Raw genomic sequence first — 20,935 nt, forward strand, 5'->3', positions numbered from 1 at the left:
GGGAGCAGAGTCAGCCCCTGGACAAGAAGCTCTGGTCTAAGCCAGGTCCCTGACCATGGGGGTTGCGTCATCTTGCAAACCTTACCAGTGGCCAATCCCAGGGTCTCCTGGCCAGAGTCCTTTTCTGCGGGTGGAAAGATCACATCTTCTTCTTTGACCCTGTTTTTAAACAAATAACTTATTTTCCCTGACAGTTGTCAGTTTTGACATTAGAAAACCCATCCTGTAGGCTGAGTCCTCAGGATCACTGGTAACTCAAGTGTTCTCAAGACTAAAGGTCTTAGGTAATCAGGAATGCATTAATCATGTCTTCTCTACAGTATTTGCATTTTGGGTTAATTACAGACTAATGAGCATGCCTTTTATGTGATGTTTTACTTCACTTATACTGTTATAAATATTTCAGCTTTGTGATAATTAAGTAAATTGAATATTATTAATTAGAAATGCAATCAGTGGGTGTAGCTAAAAAATATTTTTAAATAGTACTTTTAATATCTTTATATTCTTTGAATAAAATTCTTCATGAAGATTTTTTTCAAAATCAATTCATGAGTTAAAAAAATAAATGGTTTTCTGATGACAGGAAGCTAGATTCATATAACTATACACATGGGGTGTATTTGCTAGACATCTGATTCTGTTGCTCTTTACAGACATGCATACAGAAAAGAAGTGTTCCACAGAATCATTCTGAAAGAGAAATTGTTTCATTTACAAAGTAATTCTTTATAAAGAATTCTTTACAAAGCTACAACTTCATCATATCATGCAAGTTTTAAAGACAGCTGTGAAATTTTTAAATTGTAACATATCCAAGAAAATTAGCTAAGAGGTCAAACTTTTTTGATGAAAATTAAATCAACTTTTTATAAAGATTGTGCTATTTTTGTTGTTTATTCAGGTATTTTTCAGACATTCCTTTTTTATTAAAAAAAATCACTGCTAAAATAAACTACATTTAAAATGTAAATGAGTATGGTGTAACATCTTTGAAAGGACCTAACATTTTCAAATTTCAAAACTCCACATTAGCTGTAATTAATATTGACTTTTGGCTTTGTCTCTTCATACGCCACTTACAATTGCTCTTGAACTTTTCTTAAATTGTGTCATCATCTTATGACCAATCCAGGTTTCTGAAATATTAAATTAAAAGTAGTTACAGTAAATAATATTAAATTTGAAGTCTCAAGGTTTCATGTAAATTGTCTTTTATTAAAAAACTCATAATCTCTTTATTTATTTCTACATTTGATTACTACTGGGCATTTTAAATTACATTTAAAATTCATTGCAATTTTATGTGACAAGGTCATTTTTCTTGGATTCTTGAAAGATTGAATAATGAAAAATAATGATACCTTTGAAAGAGTTTATTCCTCCAAAAAGGCCCACTAAGCCACTACAAATATATTTCAAATATAATAATTTTTTATCTTTTGTAACAGGCCTAGTTAAGAATTTTGCCTGTCCATTAGAGAGTTATTTGGCAAGGAAAAAAATGTTACGTATATATGAGTAATCTGATTAGTCATTGGGTATATTCCATGCTTCCTGATATCAGCTGAAGCTGAATTAAATTAGTCACTGGTACATTTGTCGGTTGGAGCCAGAAAGTCTGCCCTATTTAATTTTAAAATCAGTTGCACTGAGTAAATTATGGACCCAGCCAGGAAAGAAATCACATTACTTCAGAATTAGCAAGATCTATATTTTTTAGAGGCGGAAGATAATTATTGCCTCTTAAATGATGGAGTAGGTTTGCAGTTTTTAAAATCATGTCAAATATACAGTTATAAAATATCTTAAGGATTATTTAAATTACTCAGGCTTAAATTTTATAAAGAGCAATGTTTACAAAGAAAATAAAAACAAAAATAAACTAAAAAAAATGTCCTAATGTGCCATAACAATGTCGATCATCTGCCTTTAATTTCATTCAGCTTTTATTCACATTGGCTGAGAGCCTGATTCATGGTAGCTACTAGCATTTGATTCTTAAAATTCTGTGGATTCGATTTTTTACTGAAGTGTAGTTGATTTACAATGTTGTGTTAGTTTCAGGTGTACAGCAAAGTGTATCAGTTATGCATATGTGTATTCTTTTTCAAATTCTATTCCCACAGGTTATAATACAATATTGATTAGAGTTCCCTGTGCTGTACAGTAGGTCCTTGTGGATTATATATTTTATATAAAGTAGTGTGTATATGTCAATCCCAAACTCCTAATTTATCCCTCCCCTGCATTTCCCCTTCGGTAACCAAAAGTTTGTTTTTTAAGTCTGTGGCTCTATTTCTGTTTTGTAAATAAGTTCATTTGTATCACTCTTTTAGATTCCACTAGATTAGGTATTATCTTCCCCATTATTCATATTAGCACTTGAGGCTGAGAACGTTTCAGTGCTGGCCCAGACACCGCACTGGGAGTGGCATCACAGGATGCGGATTCAGGTGTAACACGCTCTGCTCTGTCCCATTCACCTGTCTATAGCGGGTGTCATAGAACTGCAGGTGCCCTTTTGTCATGTTCTTGACTTCCAGTTGATATAACTAAATGTACGTGAATTACTATTTTTTCTCTTTTTATACAGTGCAAGCTAGAATACCAGGCATGCATCTTAGGAAAACAGATCTCAGTCAAGTGTGGAGGGCGTTGCCCGTGTCCCTCAGATACGACCGCGGGCTCAAGCAGGAATATGAAGAGAGGTAGGTGATGAAAATTTATTTATACTTTTACATTTGTTTCCTCTATTAAAATATTTTGCGGTGAATGTTAAGTCATTGAATACACAATTAAATTTACTTCTATACATATACTGAACTTTTATAATTATACTGTAAGTGAATTTTTTTTCCTTTAGCCTCAATTATTATAGCAAGTAATGTCTTTCTGTAGATTTCTGTTATTTCAGTAGTAACAGCTGGATGATTATTTCTACATATAAGAAAACTACAGTGATGCCTCTTGTGAATTATTCTGCCTGAAATGTGTGTTTTACATCTCTTTTAATTTGGAGCCAACAACTGATCAGTAGTAACATAGTAAGTGATAAATGAGTTTGGTCAAAATGAAACTGGTAAATCAATGAATACTAACCTTTTTAAATAAAGGTGTCTACCCCATGTAGAGCATGTGTATGTGTATGTACATGTGTGCCTGTGTGTATATAAAATTTCCTGCTGAAGAATTTTATAAGTTAAACTTTCAATTAGAGTTCTTAAATCTTTATTTTTATTGGTTTGATGTGTAATAAAGTAATGAAGTACATTTAACCCGACACAGGTTACAGCATATAAATTGACTTTTACAGGTTATATATTGTGGTTTACATGGCACTTTTATATTTGAGATATTGTTTATGCCTTTCAAAACAATCTCCACGGCTGCTAGTTTCAGTTCTTCACAGCCATAGATGAAGGAGGAAATGCTGGGGCCAGGTGTTTCTTGAGACAAAGACTGTTTCATAAGCATCATCGTCAACATTTATCATATATTTATAGCCATCTGAATCTTGTAATTTAACAACTACTATCGTGGGTCCTTAATGCAGAGAATTTGTTTTTGCCTTTTTCCTGACAAATATGAATAATGGATATGCATAGGAAAACAACTTAGTGGATGTGAAGTGAATTTAGTATAAGCCGTTATTGTCTTAAACATTCTATACCTGATATTATATGTTACAGGAAATGTTTACATTCCCACCAACAGTGCTAGAGGGTTCCCTTTTCTCCACATCCTCTCCAGCATTTATTGTTTCTAGATTTTTTGATGATGGCCATTCTGACCAGTGTGAGATGATACCTCATTGTAGTTTTGATTTGCATTACTCTAATGATTAGTGATGCTGAGCATGCTTTCATGTGTTTGTTGGCAACCTGTATATCTTCTTTGGAGAGATGTCTATTTAGGTCTTCTGCCCATTTTTGGATTGGGTTGTTTGTTTTTTTGATATTGAGCTGCATGAGTTGCTTGTATGTTTTGGAGATTAATCCTTTGTCAGTTGCTTCATTTGCAAATATTTTCTCCCATTCTGAGGGTTGTCTTTTCGTCTTGTTTATGGTTTCCTTTGCTGTGCAAAAGCTTTTAAGTTTCATTAGGTCCCATTTGTTTATTTTTGTTTTTATTTCCATTTCTCTAGGAGGTTTCCATTTCTCTAGGAGGTGGTCCAAAAAGGATCTTGCTGTGATTGCTGCCATAGAGTGTTCTGCCTATGTTTTCCTCTAAGAGTTTTATAGTGTCTGGCATTACATTTAGGTCTTTAATCCATTTTGACTTTATTTTTGTGTATGGTGTTAGCAAGTGTTCTAATTTCATTCTTCTTACATGTAGCTGTCCAGTTTTCCCAGCACCACTTATTGAAGAGGCTGTCTTTTCTCCATTTTATATGCTTGAATCCTTTATCAAACATAAGGTGACCATATGTGCATAGGTTTATCTCTGGGCTCTTTTTTTTTTTTTTTTTTTTTTTTTGCGGTACATGGACCTCTCATCGTTGTGGCCTCTCCCGTTGTGGAGCACAGGCTCCGGACGCGCAGGCTCAGCGGCCATAGCTCACGGGCCCAGCCGCTCCATGGCATGTGGGATCTTCCCGGACTGGGGCACGAACCTGTGTCCCCTGCATTGGCAAGTGGACTCTCAACCACTGCACCACCAGGGAAGCCCTATCTCTAGGCTTTTGATCCTGTTCCACTGATTTATATTTCTGTTTTTGTGCCAGTACCATACTGTCTTGATTACTGTAGCTTTGTAGCATAGTCTGAAGTCAGGGAGCCTGATTCCTCCAGCTCCGTTTTTCTTTCTCAAGACTGCTTTGGCTATTTGGAGTCTTTTGTGTTTCAATACAAACTGTGCAATGTTTTGTTCTGGTTCTGTGGAAAATGCCATTGGTAGTTTGATAGGGATTGCATTGAATCTGTAGATTGCTTTCTGTAGTATAGTCATTTTCACAATGTTGATTTTTCCAATCCAAGAACATGGTATATTTGTCCATCTGTTTGTAACCTGTTTAATTTCTTTCATCAGTGTCTTATAATTTTCTGCATACAGGTCTTTTGTCTCCTTAGGTAGGTTTATTACTAGGTATTTCATTCTTTTTGTTGCAATGGCAAATGTGGGTGTTTCCTTACTTTCTCTTTCAGATTTTTCGTGATTAGTGTATAGGAATGCAAGAGATTTCTGTGCATTAATTTTGTATCCTGCTACTTTACCAAATTCATTGATTAGCTCTGGTAGTTTTCTGGTAGCATCTTTAGGATTCTCTATGTGTAGTATCATGTCATCTGCAAACAGTGACAGCTTTACTTCTTTTTTTCCGATTTGGATTCCTTTTATTTCCTTTTTTTCCCTGATTGCTGTGGCTAAAACTTCCAAAACTATGTTGAATAAGGGTGGTGAGAGTGGGCAACCTTGTCTTGTTCCTGATCTTAGTGGAAATGCTTTCCGGTTTTCACCATTGAGGAAGATGGTGGCTGTGGGTTTGTCATATATGGCCTTTATTATGTTGAGGTAAGTTCCCTCTTTCCCTACTTTCTGGAGGGTTTTTTTCATAAATGGGTACTGAATTTTGTCAAAAGCTTTTTCTGCATCTATTGAGATGATCATATGGTTTTTCTCCTTCAGTTTGTTAAAGTTGCTTATCACATTGATCAATTTGCATATATTGAAGAATCCTTGCATTCCTGGGATAAACCCCACTTGATCATGGTGTATGATCCTTTTAATGTGCTGTTGGATTCTGTTTGCTAGTATTTTCTTGAGGAATTTTCATCTGTGTTCATCGGCTATATTGGCCTGTAGTTTTCTTTCTTTGTGACATTTTTGTCTGGTTTTGGTATCAGGGTGATGGTGGCCTCATAGAATGAGATTGGGAATGTTCCTTCCTCTGCTATATTATGCAAGAGTTTGAGAAGGATAGGTGTTAGCTCGTCTCTAAATGTTTGATAGAGTTCACCTGTGAAGCCATCTGGTCCTGGGCTTTGTTTGTTGGAAGATTTTTCATCACAGTTTCAATTTCAGTGCTTGTGATTGGCCTGTTTATATTTTTTATTTCTTCCTTGTTCAGTCTCGAAAGGTTGTGCTATTTCTGCAGTGTCAGTTGTTACTTCTCCTTTTTCATTTCTAATTCTGTTGGTTTGAGTCTTCTCCCTTGTTTTGTTGATGAGTCTGGTTAATGGTTTATTAATTTTGTTTATCTTCTCAAAGAACCAGCTTTTAGTTTTATTGATCTTTGCTATTTTTTCCTCCATTTCTTTTTCATTTATTTCTGATCTCATCTTTATGATTTCTCTCCTTCTGCTAACTTTGGGGTTCTTTTGTTCTTCTTTCCCTAATTGCTTTAGGTATAAGTTTAGGTTGTTTATTTGAGATGTTTCTTGTTTCTTGAGGTAGGGTTGTATTGCTATACATTTCCATCTTAGATCTGCTTTTGCTGCATCTCATAGGTTTTGGGTCATTATGTTTTCATTGTCATTTGTTTCTAGGTATTTTCTGATTTCCTCTTTGATTTCTTCAGTGATCTCTTGGTTATTAAGTAGTGTATTGTTTACCCTCCATGTATTTGTATTTTTTACAGATTTTTTCCTCTAATTGATATCTAATCTCATAGCGTTGTGGTCAGAAAAGATCCTTGATATGATTTCAATTTTCTTAAATTTACCAAGGCTTGATTTGTGACCCAAGATATGATCCATCCTGGAGAATGTTCCATGAGCACTTGGGAAGAAAGTGTATTCTATTGTTTTTCGATGGAATGTCCTATAAATATCAATTAAGTCCATCTTTTTTAATGTATCATTTAAAGCTTGCGTTTCCTTATTTATTTTCATTTTGGATGATCTGTCTATTGGTGGAAGTGGGGTGTTAAAGTCCTCTTCTATGATTGTGTTACTGTCGATTTCTCCTTTTATGGCTGTTAGCATTTGCTGTATGTACTGAGGTGCTCCTATGCTGGTGCATAAATATTTACAATTGTTATATCTTCTTCCTGGATTGATCCCTTGATCATTATGTAGTGTCCTTCTTTGTCTCTTGTAATATTCTTTATTTTAAAGACTATTCTGTCTGATATGGGAATTGCTACTCCAGTTTTATTTTGATTTCCATTTGCATGAAATATCTTATTCCGTCCCTTCACTTTCAGTCTGTATGTGTCCCTAGGTCTGAAGTGGGTCTCTTGTTGACAGCATATATACGGCTCTTGTTTTTGAATCCATTCAGCCAGTCTGTGTCTTTTGGTGGGAGCATTTCATCCATTGACTTTTAAGGTAATTATCCATATGTATGTTCCTATTCCCATTTTCTTAATTGTTTTGGGTTTGTTATTGTAGGTCTTTTCCTTCTCTTTTTTTTCCTGCCTAGAGAAGTTCCTTTAGCATTTGTTATAAAGCTGGTTTGGTGGTGCTGAATTCTCTTAGCTTTTACAGTCTGAAAAGGTTTTAATTTTTCCATCGAATCTGAATGATACCCTTGCTAGGTAGAGTAATCTTGGTTGTAAGTTTTTCCCTTTCATCACTTTAAATATGTCCTGCAACTCCCTTCTGGCTTGCAGAGTTTCGCCTGAAAGATCAGCTGTTAACCTTATGGGGATTCCCTTGTATGTTATTTGTTGTTCTTCCCTTGCTGCTTTTAATATTTTTTCTTTGTATTTAATTTTTGATAGTTTGATTAATATGTGTCTTGGAGTGTTTCTCTTTGGATTTATCCTGTATGGGACTCTCTGCGCTTCCTGGACTTGATTGACTATTTCCTTTACCATATTTGGGAAGTTTTCAACTATAATCTCTTCAAATATTTTCTCAGTCCCTTTCTTTTTCTCTTCTTTTTTGGGACCCCCATAATTCGAATGTTGGTGCACTTAATGTTGTCCCAGAGGTCTCTGAGACTGTCCTCAGTTCTTTTCATTCTTTTTTCTTTATTCTGCTCTGCAGTAGTTATTTCCACTATTTTATCTTCCAGGTCACTTATCCGTTCTTCTGCCTCAGTTGTTCTGCTATTGATTCATTCTAGAGAATTTTTAATTTCATTTATTGTCTTGTTCATCATTACTTGATTGCTCTATAGTTCTTCTAGGTCCTTGTTAAACGTTTCTTGTATTTTCTCCATTCTATTTCCAAGATTTTGGTTCATCTTTACTATCATTACTGTGAATTCTTTTTCAGGTCGACTGCCTATTTCCTCTTCATTTGTTAGGTCTGGTGGGTTTTTACCTTGCTCCTTCATCTGCTGTGTGTTTCTCTGTCTTCTCATTTTGCTTAACTTACTGTGTTTGGGGTCTCCTTTTCGCAGGCTGTGGTTTCGTAGTTCCCGTTGTTTTTGGTGTCTGACTCCATTGGTAAGGTTGTTTCAGTGGGTTGTGTAGGCCTCCTAGTGGAGGGGACTGGTGTCTGTGTTCTGGAGGATGAGGCTGGATCTTGTCTTTCTGGTGGGCAGGACTGCGTCCATTGGTGTGTTTGGGGGTGTCTGTGACCTTATTTTGATTTTAGGCAGCCGCTCTGCTAATGGGTGGGGTTGTGTTCCTGTCTTGCTAGTTGTTTGACCTGGGGTGTCCAGCACTGTAGCTTGCTGCTCGTTAAGTGGAGCCAGGTCTTAGCATTGAGATGGAGATCTCTGGGAGAGCTCTAGCCATTTGATATTATGTGGAGCTGGGAGGTCTCTAGTGGACCAATGTCCCGATCTTGGCCTTCCACCTCAGAAGCACAGTCCTGACACCTGGCCGGAGCACCAAGACCCTGTCAGCCACACGGCTCAGAAGAAAAGGGAGAAAAAAAGAAGGAAAGAAAAAATAGCTAAAATAAAATAATTAAAAGTAAAAATAATTATTAAAAATTAAAAAGTAATAAAAAAAAGAAAAAAGAGAGCAACCAAAGCAAAAAACTAATCCACCATTGATAACAAGTGCTAAAAAGTATACTAAAAAAAAACCCCAAAACCAGACGGAACCCTAGGACAAATGGTAAAAGCAAAGATATACAAGCAAAATCACACAAAGTCCGCTGCCTCAATTTGGGATGATTCGCTGTCTATTCAGGTATTCCACAGATGCAGGCTCCAGCAAGTTGATTGTGGAGATTCAGTCCGCTGCTCCTGAGGCTGCTGGGAGAAGTTTCCCTTTCTCTTCTTTGTTCGCACAGCTCCGGGGGTTCAGCTTTGGATCTGGACCCGCCTCTGCGTGTAAGTCGCCTGACGGCGTCTGTTCTTCGCTCAGACAGGACGGGGTTATAGGAGCAGCTGCTTCGGGGGCTCTGGCTCACTCAGGCCGGGGGTGGGAGGGGTACGGATGCGGGGCCAGTCTGCGGCGGCAGAGGCCGGCGTGACGTTCCACCAGCCTGAGGCGCCCTGCGTTCTCCCGGGGAAGTTGTCCCTGGATCCCGGGACCCTGGCAGTGGCGGGCTGCACAGGCTCCCCGGAAGGGGGCTGTGGATAGTGACCTGTGCTCGCACACAGGCTTCTTGGTGGCGGCAGCAGCAGCCTTAGCGTCTTATGCTCGTGTCTGGGGTCCGTGCTTTTAGCCGCGGTTCGCAGCCTCTCTGGAGCTCCTTTAAGCGGCGCTCTGAGTCCCCTCTCCTCGAAGCCCGAGCCTCAGCTCCCAGCCCCGCCCGTCCCGGCGGGTGAGCAGACAAGCCTCTCGGGCTGGTGAGTGCCGGTCGGCCCCGATCCTCTGTGCGGGAATCTCTCCACTTTGTCCTCCGCACCCCTGTTGCTGCGCTCTCCTCCGCGGCCCCGAAGCTTCCCACCCTCCGCCACCCACAGTCTCCGCCCGCGAAGGGGCTTCCTAGTGTGTGGAAACCTTTCCTCCTTCACGACTCCCTCCCACTGGTGCAGGTCCCGTCCCTATCCTTTTGTCTCTGTTTTTTCTTTTCTTTTGCCCTACCCAGGTACATGGGGAGTTTCTTGACTTTTGGAAGGTCTGAGGTCTTCTGACAGAGTTCAGTAGGTGTTCTGTAGGAGTTGTTCCACATGTAGATGTATTTCTGATGTTATTTGTGGGGAGGAAGGTGATCTCCGTGTGTTACTCTTCCACCATCTTGCAGGTCTTCCAATAATTTTAATTTGAAAAGCTGTGTTATTTTTCAGTTTTAGTAAAGCCAGTAATCTATTTTATTAATCAAAAGTCAATTAGGTGATTTGCAAGTTAGTGGTAAGCTGGTGTTCGAGCATTAGACACCGTGCAGAGAGGCACCCGCAAGTGTAGGAAAGGCTGTGAGCTGCCTTGCAGGCTCCCGTTCTTCGAGCCTCACCCACTTGCCTCCCTCCAGTCCCGAGTCCCCGCCTCTGAGCTTCGTTCCTCTGGATACCCACCCCCACCCCGTCTCCCAGTCCAGGGGCCCTAGTGGAGTTCAAATAAGGATGGTCAGCATGACCTTGAACTCGCTGATCAGCTCCTGTGTAATTAAGAGCGAATTGTGTGTGTTTCCTATGGACTGAAGTGCTTGGATGGCTGTGCCTGCCTCAGCCCTGCCCCCATTTACGTCTTGGAATACACCTTCCTTTGAAAGTCACTTCGGGTATGAGGTGCCTCCTACCTTGGTGCTGAACACCCACATCTCCTTCTCTTCATCGGAAGCTTTTAAGGACAGCCTTTGAGGAGAGGCATCCTAAGTGCACGTGGACCTCTCACACAGCTTTTCTTCTCCAGGGAACCCTCAGTAAGATGTTCTGCCTTTAAACTTGCTTTTGTATGAACAGAGATGTTTGACGTGGGGTCGCTGTATCATAACCTCCCACGAACTGCAGAAGGAACTAAAAGTGCATTAGATGGAAGGTTACACCTGTGAGAAGAAGACCGCTTGTTAACAGGGTTGTGTTGCATGTTCAAATTCTGTGCATGGTGTTTATATTGATATGTTAAGAAGGAAACTTCCTAGATCCGTATCAGCAGAGGATAGAGAGCGTTTGTGGTCAGTGTGCGTAGAAACAGAGGCGAGAAGAACTTAAACTCGTCCTGCTCTGATGGATTGTCAGGGAAAAGCGAGTCCAGGATGTTAGCAGCTGCTGTGGAAGAGCCGTGAGGAAACTGTGATGTCATTTCTACACAGCACCAAAGGCCAAGAGACGTGGGGAATGTAAGATCCGGTTCAGTACCATTTCCCGTCTTTCATCTGCCGTTTACACTGGAAGCAGGCCTTCAGCAGACTGTACAGCCCAAGGAATTCTATTCAATGTCATCTCTGTTCTGGAAAAAGTGAGGAAGAAACTACCAACAATAAAACATTGCTTAAATCTTTCTAACTTCCTACCTTTGTGGTCAGATTGATACAGTTATGTTTTCACTGTGTTAAGATCAGAATGGGTTCTTTAAATCTACTTGAAATATATTAAAACTAGTAAAATATATTGCATTTTGTCTATATAGAAAGGAAAATAAAGTTCTCCCCTGTTCTGCTAAAGTATGCAGTAATGGATGGGCACAAATTGGGCCAAGTATATATATTCAAGTAACCCAAATAAAGGAAAATAATTTACCTCTTAAAAAATTCTAGATTTTTACTTCATGTAACTAGATCAGCACACCCCTCTTTAATCAGTAATCTAACTCTACAGTTTTCTGCTTTTCTAACTCATAAAATCAATATTACAGAGGCCAGTGCTTCTACGTCCCTTCACTGCATTACTTCCTTCCCCTTGTAAAAAAACTTTATTGCTTGATCACAAATATATAATTATCATTTGGAAGGTGAATCAACTTCATTCAAAGAATATTTATTTATAGCTGATTTTTCAAGATACCTGAAATATTTTAAGTAGCCAGGCTAGTACAGGATTCATAGTTGTGAGCATGAACTATGTTTCGACCGATTTTCTGTACACACAAAAAGCAATCCTAAATCTTAGAGGGAGCTTGCAGAGCCAAAGGTCAAGAACATTGGAAGGGGCCTTAGGAAGCATTTATTTTGTAGTTGGTAACACCAAACTCAAAGGAATGTACCCTAAGCATATCTTAAATTATCTACTCATCGGTGGTTTGTAAGCACAGCACAGTTTAGACCTGTGAGAGATCTTAAGGGCTCCATTTGGTTATTCATTTGGTTGGCTAGATTCAGAAGATTCTTTTAATTGACATTTTTCTTCTGCTTTAGATTTGAGTATCCTAAGGCCCCAGATGCTTTTCTTGTTATGGGTTTTATGTACCCACTATGGCTTTGTATATCTAATCTCTTAAAATTTTTATTAATTAAAATAACATAACTTTAATATTTTTTATCGTCACCTGTAACATGCATGTAAACAAACGTTCACATACCTTCATATTTTGAAGTGTTGAATGTGAGTGGAGATAGCCATAGAGATGGAGGAGAAAAAGACCTATCAAAGATTTTAGCATCATCAGAAGGAAAAGTAAACAAGTGCTGGAGAGGGTGTGGAGAAAAGGGAACGCTCCTACACTGTCCGTGGGAATGTAAACTGGTGCAGCTACTATGGAGAACGGTGTGGAGATTCCTGAGTAAACTAAAAATATAGCTCCCATATGACCCAGCAGTCCCACTCCTGGGCATATACCCGAATAAAATCAAATGAGTATGTCAAAGAGATATCTGCCCAGCCATGATCACTGCAGCGTTCCTCACACTACCCAAGATATGGAAACAACCTAAGTGTTCGTTGACAGATGAACGGATAAAGGCATTGTGGTGTATACATATAATGGAATATTACTCAGCCTTTAAAACAACAAAAGAAATCCTGCCATTTGCAACAACATGGATGAACTTGGAGGAGACTCTGAGAAGGGAAATAAGACAGACCAAGGAAGAAAAGCACTGCAGGTCTCTCATGTGTGTGGAATAAGAAAAGGTGAAATGCATAGAAGCAGAGAGTAGAACAGTGGTTACCATGATGGGCAGGTGGGGACATGAGGAGGTGCCTATGAGTGGGCGCAAAGCTGAGGTTACGTAGGTAAGTCTAGAGGTCTGACATACAGCATGGAGACTGTAGGTAGTAAGACTATGGAATACTGGAAACTTGCTAAAACAGATTTCAGGTGTTCTCACCCCACACAGAAAAGAACTGTGTGAGGAGATGATATGAAAAGCAGCTTGACTGTAGCAATCATTTCACTATATCTATAGCTATATAGAGACATATGTATTATATATATAAAATCATGTTGTACACCTTAAATATAGACAATTTTTATTTTTAAAAAATAGAATAACATACAGATCTCCTCAGGTAAAGCTAGGAGAGAGAGGACAGAATCGAAGAAGAAGATGAAACCCTGGAGGCATTGAAGGCATGGGGCTCCATTTGTGCTGGGGCGTTGGAGCTTTCATAAAGGATGCAGTGCCATCCGGTCATGGCCAGAGGTGCAGACTCTGGGTTTAATTCATCAGAGTCAGACACAAGAAGAAGTCAAGGCTCTTGAGCAGAGAGCATTTCCAAAACAGTTTTCCTAAGTTTTATCTGGGCTGTTGTGCTATAGGAGTGATGTTTGTTTGTTTGGGTGGTGCGGTCCCAGGAGATGCATTTAAAGGCTGCTCAGTAATTCAGAAAGAAGGCACTTAGGTCCCAGCAAAGGCAGTCGATGTAGAATTAAGAGGAGAGATTGAATTTGAGTAAGGTCGCTGAGATGAAATCCACACAATGGAATACGATTGGCAAGGAAACAGACTGTTTCAAAGGTAATTGTGAGTTCAGTGATCTGGGTGATTTATAGAAGACTAACCAAATGCCACCTGAGATTTTTCTGGGCCTGTGGTTCATGGTCTCCATTATATCCTCACCACATTGTTTTGTACAACTCGAGGTCCCTTTTTTCAGAAGCTGAGAATCGTGTAACTCAGTGGTCCCCAACCTTTTTGGCACCAGAGACCGGTTTTGTGGAAGACAATTTTTCCATGGACTGGGAGTGCGGAAATGGTTTTGGGATGATTCAAGCGCATTACATTAATTGTGCACTTCTATTATTGTTACACTGTAATATATAATGAAATAATTATACAGTTCACCATAAGGCTGCCAGGCGGTGAGGCTCAGGTGGTAATGAGAGTGATGGGGAGCGGCTGTAAATACAGATGAAGCTTTACTCGCTCGCCCACCACTCACCTCCTGCTGTGCAGGTCCGTTCCTGACGGGCTGTGGACTGGTACTGGGCTGCGTTCCAGGGGTTGGGGACCCCTGATGCAACTCATCATATTTTCCTCTATGCCTTATTCTGTCAGAATTAAACAGATGCTCAATGACAGTAATTCTGTTATCCTGCATGTAGGAGTTACTTGGTCCTAACTTTGATTGTGTGTGTCTGTGTTTTAACTGTTCCAGAGAATTTCTTGTTGTTTTGTGTTGTTACCCTCTGGGGTAGCATCATTCATTGTCTAAGAGTATAGATTTTAGAATCCCAGTTCTGCACTAGCTGTGTGGCCTTTGGCAATTTATTTAAATTTATGAGTCTCGGTTTCTCATCTGTAAAATACAAAATATATAAATTATAAAGATTTATGGATGTATTTCCTCAAATGAAACCTTTTAATTTCTATTTCATTTTAATTGATGATACTTGTAAAATGCTGTTGAATTCTAACAAAGTGTAGAATTTTTTCATACCTTAAATGTCACTCACTTGTAATTTTATTTTTTATGCTTTTTTTAAATCAGGTTGCATTACAAAAATAAGTTGGAGAGTTTCCATCTTTTTTATAGTCAATAGCGTTTATATAATTTAGAAATTACCTGTCCATTGAGAGTTTGATATAACTCAGCAGTACAATTCTGGGTCCTAGGAGTTATAGTTGGTTATTTTCTTTGATAAATCTTTCACATTCTTTCTAGCTCCTGGCCTTTTTAGTGTGTGTGTGTGCGCGTGTGTGTGTGTGTACGTATATATGGCTTCTTATAACAATTATGTTAATTAATGCTTTCTCAAATAAATGTCTGCTTATCTAGATTCTAAACGTATTAACCTAAGTTGCACAGTATATTATTTTAGTAATTAAAAATACCCTCTCCAGGTCATTTATGATCTCATGAAAGTTGTATTATGATCGTCTTAACTACAAATCTAAACACATTTATTAATGCCTAGACCTTCATTGTTTTAGCGATTATAATTTTGTGAAGTTAATTTACTTCAAGTTCCTCAAATTTTTCAGTGCTTGGTTATTGCTAATTAGTTTATATTGGAATATGTGAGCATTAGAATGCAAACTGGGCACTAGAGGACGGGAAGAAGGTTCAAGGAAAGCAGTTTTGATCTATACGCTGCTGCAGAGAGTGACTGAAAGACACTTTTCAAACCCGGGGCCTTGAGGGTCTATCGCGGTGGGCTCAGCACCAAGGACAGGGACTCAGCCTCGCCCTCCTGGGACCTGCTCAGACCAGGGGGAGCATGAGTTCTGAGACCCTCCTGTTCCAGGTCGTTGGTGCCCAGGAAGGTTTGGTGTGGGGTCAGAGACATTAAGCAACACGCAAAAAAGGTAGTTCTTTTAACAGACGAGACCCCATCTAAGACTGGTTGGAATTTTTAGACGGATGTGGGGAGCTGTGATTTGCTAAACCAGAAAGCCTGAGAAATTTACCCACAATAAGACAAGATGCGGGAATGGGTTCTCCTGTGACCTGACACCGTCATTTTTTCTCTATTTATTTCTTGCTCTGAGTCCTGTAGAGCCCTATTAAGAAAAATAATTTATTAACTTATTGAGTTATGATTATAAATTTTATTTATCTTAAAAAATAGCATTGAGTAAGCACTTATTTATGTCTTCCTCTAATGGGCAAAAATTTACTTTTAATATTTCATTTCTAGAATGGACTTTTAAAGAATATCTCCTGTATGATGACATGAATTTTCATTAAGAAACAGTTTAATATCAGCATATCTTGGAACATGCATACTTCTCTATAAAATGTAATATTCATAAATGATAAGTTCTTCCATACTTTTGTTTTACTAGATCCACAGAAATAAAGATAAATAAAATTATTGGAAAGTGTTGCGTGATGATTTATGGTTAAAAGTGAAGTTATTCTTTTGGAACATTTGAAAGACATTCCTGGGTTAAAATTAATATTTGTTCAAAAATAGAGAATATCCAGGAAAGGGATGGTTTTAAATGTGCAGATGTTGTGACTCTTCTCTGAAAAAGTATTTGTGTGTGTGTGTGTTGCTCTTGAAATTGATCTCTGTCAGTTTCAAATTCTACACAAATATTTTATTTTCTACATGAAATTATTGTGGGATTTATTTCTATCTTCCCTATAAATTCTAGTTAGAAATTTTGTATTTCGAGTTTATGCAGTTGTATGTTATGAGGTATAAAAGTGGGGAAGCCCTGCATTAATTCTTGCAATACCAAAGGACTATTTATACTGAGTCCTTGTTAACTCCTTTCCAGCATATGATCTGTTCTCTGAAAGTCGTTCTTTACGATATGCAACATAAGCACTTTCTAAAAGCAGGGGTGATCATCACTTTATTAGCAGGTTTGGCGTGAGCCCAGCAGGTCAGGATTGACCGCACCGCCGTGGGGCTGCCAGCATTTACTGGACTTCGACTCAAAAACAACCCAAAGGTGGACCTAGAAACTAAACATTTCTGGGTTTAAAAAGGGATATATTGCGATTCCTTAAGAGTTTGATATCGGTTGATCCTTTCCCTGAGATTTATATGGTAAAATGCATACATTTCTTGAAAGAACTAATACAGTTACACTGGACGGAGAGAGGGAAGCTGTTAGCCAAACTGTCTCCACACAAAACTTTATAGAGATGTCAGTCTTAACACAGAAACTGCATGTCATTCAAGTTTAGAACAAGGAATAAATAATTACATGACCACAAATAAGGGTACAAAATCACATGTTATTTCCAGTAATACACATGCCCACTTTCCCCATTCCACACAACACTTACTAAAAGGGTATTACCTACCTCACACTACAAAAATGTCTGTCCTTCCACCAACATTAAAGGTAATGTTATATAATAAGATGTTTGCGTTTCTACTTCTGATACTGAATTATTACTCTCTTTCTAAATGTAGAAGTGAGGCCAATTGATTTGTATTTAGAAGGTATTCTGTGAAATTCTGTAAATAAAGGAATCAAAAAAATATATCTGAAGTTTAGCATCACACACTTTGAACAGTGTTTTCAAATAATATTTCAGATTAAATTAGTTTCTTTATGTAGCTTACCAGATTTCTCAAAACTCTCAATGAGTTCACAAGATTCTGATGATAAATTTAAGCCTCAAAAAAAGGAAAGCAAAGTCAATGAAGTGTAAATATACTCTCATAAAAAATTGTTGATTTTATATTTCAGAATATAGGAAGAAATAGATTGCATCTGTACTTTGTAAAAGAAAGAATGCATGAAGTCAGATTGAATTCATAGCAAAAAAATGAGAATATATTCTTTTTCTGTGAAATGTATTTGAAACAAGTAATTTAGTTGAACTTAGACACTACACAGTTGATCCGTGAGCAGTTTGGGGGTTAGGGCCAATGACGTCCCACATCAAGAACTTTTGACCCCCACCCCCAAATTAACTACTAATAGTTAACTAAAAGCCTTAACGATAACATAAACAGTCAATTAACATATTTTTTACGTTGTATATATTATAAACTGTATTCTTACAATAAAGTAAGCTAGGGAAAAGAAAATATTAAGAAAATCATAAGGAAGAGAAAATTCATTTACAGTACTGTACTGTATTTATCGATACCATAAGTTTATGTCATCTGTTTACAACATGAATGGTCCGTCTGCCAATACGTACATAGATATTGTCTTATATGATACAAAACACTGTAGGTGTCATATGTATTACTAACCCTATACATCAAAGATGAAAAGATGATATGAAAAGGAAATTCATATTTATTTAGAGGTTTAATGATTCATGCACTGATAATGAAGAAGCAGCAATATGAATCTTTATGGTAGCCTAATGTAATCGATACAGTTGCTTCACAGTAGCCTAGTCTCTATACTAATGAATGGATGGATCAATATAAAATTTTATGGCATAAAGTATTAGACTCGTATTCATAATGCAGTATTAGAAACATTGTTACATTTTTTAAAAAACCACTTGACCTATGATGACAGACTGGTACACAGTTTCCCCAATTGCAGGAGAGAGAAGCATACTGTATGGTAGTGTAATTCTTTGAAAACAAAGTTACAAAACAGTAAGAAAACTAACACATTATTAACTTTGTATTAATTATCACCTTATGCTCATGTAAGATAGGCTGTCCACTTCAATACAAGTCCTGCACACAGTGGTCTACACAATGAATTCTTAAGCAATGATGGTGATGACACAAAGGCATCTCACATGGTTGTTAGATTTTCACACAGACACACATACACAACAGATAAACTTAGTAACTGTGTGACATGATGATTATTTCCTATTCATTAAGTGGAGGTGGTCATCATAAAGGTCTTCATCCTCCTTCACGCTGAGCAGGCTGAGGAGGTGGGAGAGGAGGGGTTGGTCCCGGTGTCTCGGGGGCGGCAGAGGCGGGGGTCCCGCTGTCTCTGTGGTGGCGGAGGCGGGGGTCCCGCTGTCTCGGGGCCGGCAGAGGTGCTTCCCGGTGCCTCAGGGATGACAGAGGCAGGCATACTCTGTGTAATTTTACGGAAATATGCTGTAATTGCTGCCTGACGTTTTTGCTTTTCAATTTCTCTAAAATCGTTCCTACATGGTACCAGTCCTTCTGCCACTGTCAGCATTGGTTCCCGCGCCCGGACCATAGAAGGGTCCATGTCGTGAAAGAAGTCGGAAGCAGCCTTGACTAATCTGATGTCCCTTTGCTTCCGGCGCCGCTTCCTCTGCGTCTTCTTCCGCATCATGGGCCTGGTCTGGAAGCCCTCATCTCCATGAAGTTACCCTCTATTAATTCCCCGGGTGGGGTGTCAGTTAGCTCTTGAATTTCTCCAAGACCCACGTCTTGAAACCCTTCTCCTCCTTCACCTCTTTTGCCGCACCAGCAACTCTGTCATGATTTCTTTGATTGGCTCTGTCCTGAATCCTGTGAAGTCACGCACAGCATCTGGACACGGTGTTCTCCAGCAGGAATTTATTGTGTGGGGCTTGATGGTGTTCGTGGCTCTTTGTGTAACAATGATGGCATCTTCAACGGTGTGATCCTTCCAGACGCTCATGATGTTCTCTCTGTCGGTGTTCTCTTCTGCAGTGTGGACAGTCCTTTCCGTAGAGTGTCATATGTAATGAGCCTTAAAGGTCCTTAGGACCCTCTGACCTAGAGGCTGAATAGAGACATTGTGTTTGGGGCAGGCAGACCACTTCGACGCCTTTGGTGTTGAACTCATGGGGTTCCAGGTAGCGAAGGGCATTGTCTAATATCAAAAGAACTTTAAAAGGCAGTCGCTTCCTGACATAATGGGCAAAGCATGGATGAGACCAGCACAGAGAAAGGGTTCTTATTGTCTACGCCTTCTTGTTGTACAACCAACAGACGGGCAGCTCAGGGGTCAGCAGCTTCCTAGGTTAGGGCAGTTCTTTTTTTTTTTTTTTTTTTGATGTGGACCATTTTTAAAGTCTCTATTGAATGTGTTACAATATTGCTTCTGTTTTATGTTTTGGCTTTTTGGCTTTGAGGCATGTGGGATCTTAGCTCCCTGACCAGGGATCGAACCCGCACTCTCTGCATTGGAAAGCGAACTCCTAGCCACTGGACACCAGGGAAGTCCTGATTAGGTCAGTTCCGATTCCAAACCCAGCTGCATTTGCACAAAACAGTAGTTAGCCTGTCCTTTTCTACCTTAAATCCTGGGGCTCGATTCTCTTCCATATTAATAAATGTCCTCTGTGGCATTTTTCCCCAAAATAGGGCACTTTGATCTGCATGAAAAATCTGTTTAGACAGATGTCCTTTAATGGTTTTCTTTTTCCTTTTTTAAAAAATTTTGTTGCAGTATACTTGGTTTACATTGTGTTAGTTTCAGGTGTACAGCAAAGTGATTCAGTTATACATAAACATATATCGACTCTTTTTTAGATTCTTTCCCCATACAGGTCATTACAGAGTACCGAGAAGAGTTCCCTGTGCTGTACAGTAGGTCCTCGTTGATTATCTGTTTTATATATAGTAGTGTGTATATGTTAGTCCTATGCTCCTAATTTATCCCTCCCCCCGACATTTCCCCTGTGGTAACCATAAGTTTGTTTTTGAAATTTGTGAGTCTGTTTCTGTTTTGTAAATAAGTTCATTTGTATCATTTTAAAAAAATTAGATTCCACATATAAGTGATATCATATGGTATTTTTCTTTCTCTTTCTGAATTACTTCACTTAGTGTGATAATCTCTAGGCCCATCCATGTTGCTGCAAAGGCATTCTTTAATTCTTTTTTTATGGCTGAGTAATATTCCATTGTATATGTACCACATCTTCTTTATCCATTCCTCTGTCGATGGACATTTAGGTTGTTTCCAGGTCGTGGCTCCCAGTCGTTTTCTCTTTTTTTTTTTTTACAAATTTGTTTGTTTATTTATTTATTTTTGGCTGTGTTGGGTCTTTGTTGCTGTGCATGGGCTTTCTCTAGTTGTGGCGAGCGGGGCCTCCTCTTCATTGTCGTGAGCGGGCTTCTCATTGCGGTGGCTTCTTTTGTTGCAGAGCGTGGGCTTTAGGCACACGGGCTTCAGTAGTTGTGGCTCGCAGGCTCTAGAGTGCAGGCTCAGTACTTGTGACTCGCGGGCTCTAGAGCGCAGGCTCAGTACTTGTGGCTCACGGGTTTAGTTGCTCTGCGGCATGTGGGATCTTCCCGGACTAGAGCTCGAACCCATGTCCCCTGCATTGGCAGGTGGATTCTTATCGACTGCGCCATCAGGGAAGCCCTCCCAGTGGTTTACTTAACGGCTTCTGTGTACTCGCCTGCTGCCTCTTGGTTGACAGAAGCTGCTTCTCTTCTTATCTTGACATTTTTTAAGCCAAACCTCTTTCTACAGTTCTCACG

At 39.0% G+C, this 20,935-nt stretch overlaps 1 protein-coding gene across 4 annotated transcripts in view; it reads left to right on the plus strand.

Moving 5' to 3' along the window:
- Positions 1–20,935, plus strand: part of SPOCK3 (SPARC (osteonectin), cwcv and kazal like domains proteoglycan 3) — a 430,024-nt gene that overhangs the window by 266,756 nt on the left and 142,333 nt on the right. For all 4 annotated transcript variants that reach the window (XM_067745423.1, XM_067745424.1, XM_067745421.1 and 1 more), the window contains one exon: positions 2,597–2,711. In XM_067745423.1, the coding sequence (XP_067601524.1) occupies positions 2,597–2,711 (115 nt within the window). The remainder of the gene's footprint in view (positions 1–2,596; positions 2,712–20,935) is intronic.

The sequence above is a fragment of the Pseudorca crassidens genome, chromosome 7, assembly GCF_039906515.1.
Source record: "Pseudorca crassidens isolate mPseCra1 chromosome 7, mPseCra1.hap1, whole genome shotgun sequence".
Taxonomy (NCBI): domain Eukaryota; kingdom Metazoa; phylum Chordata; class Mammalia; order Artiodactyla; family Delphinidae; genus Pseudorca; species Pseudorca crassidens.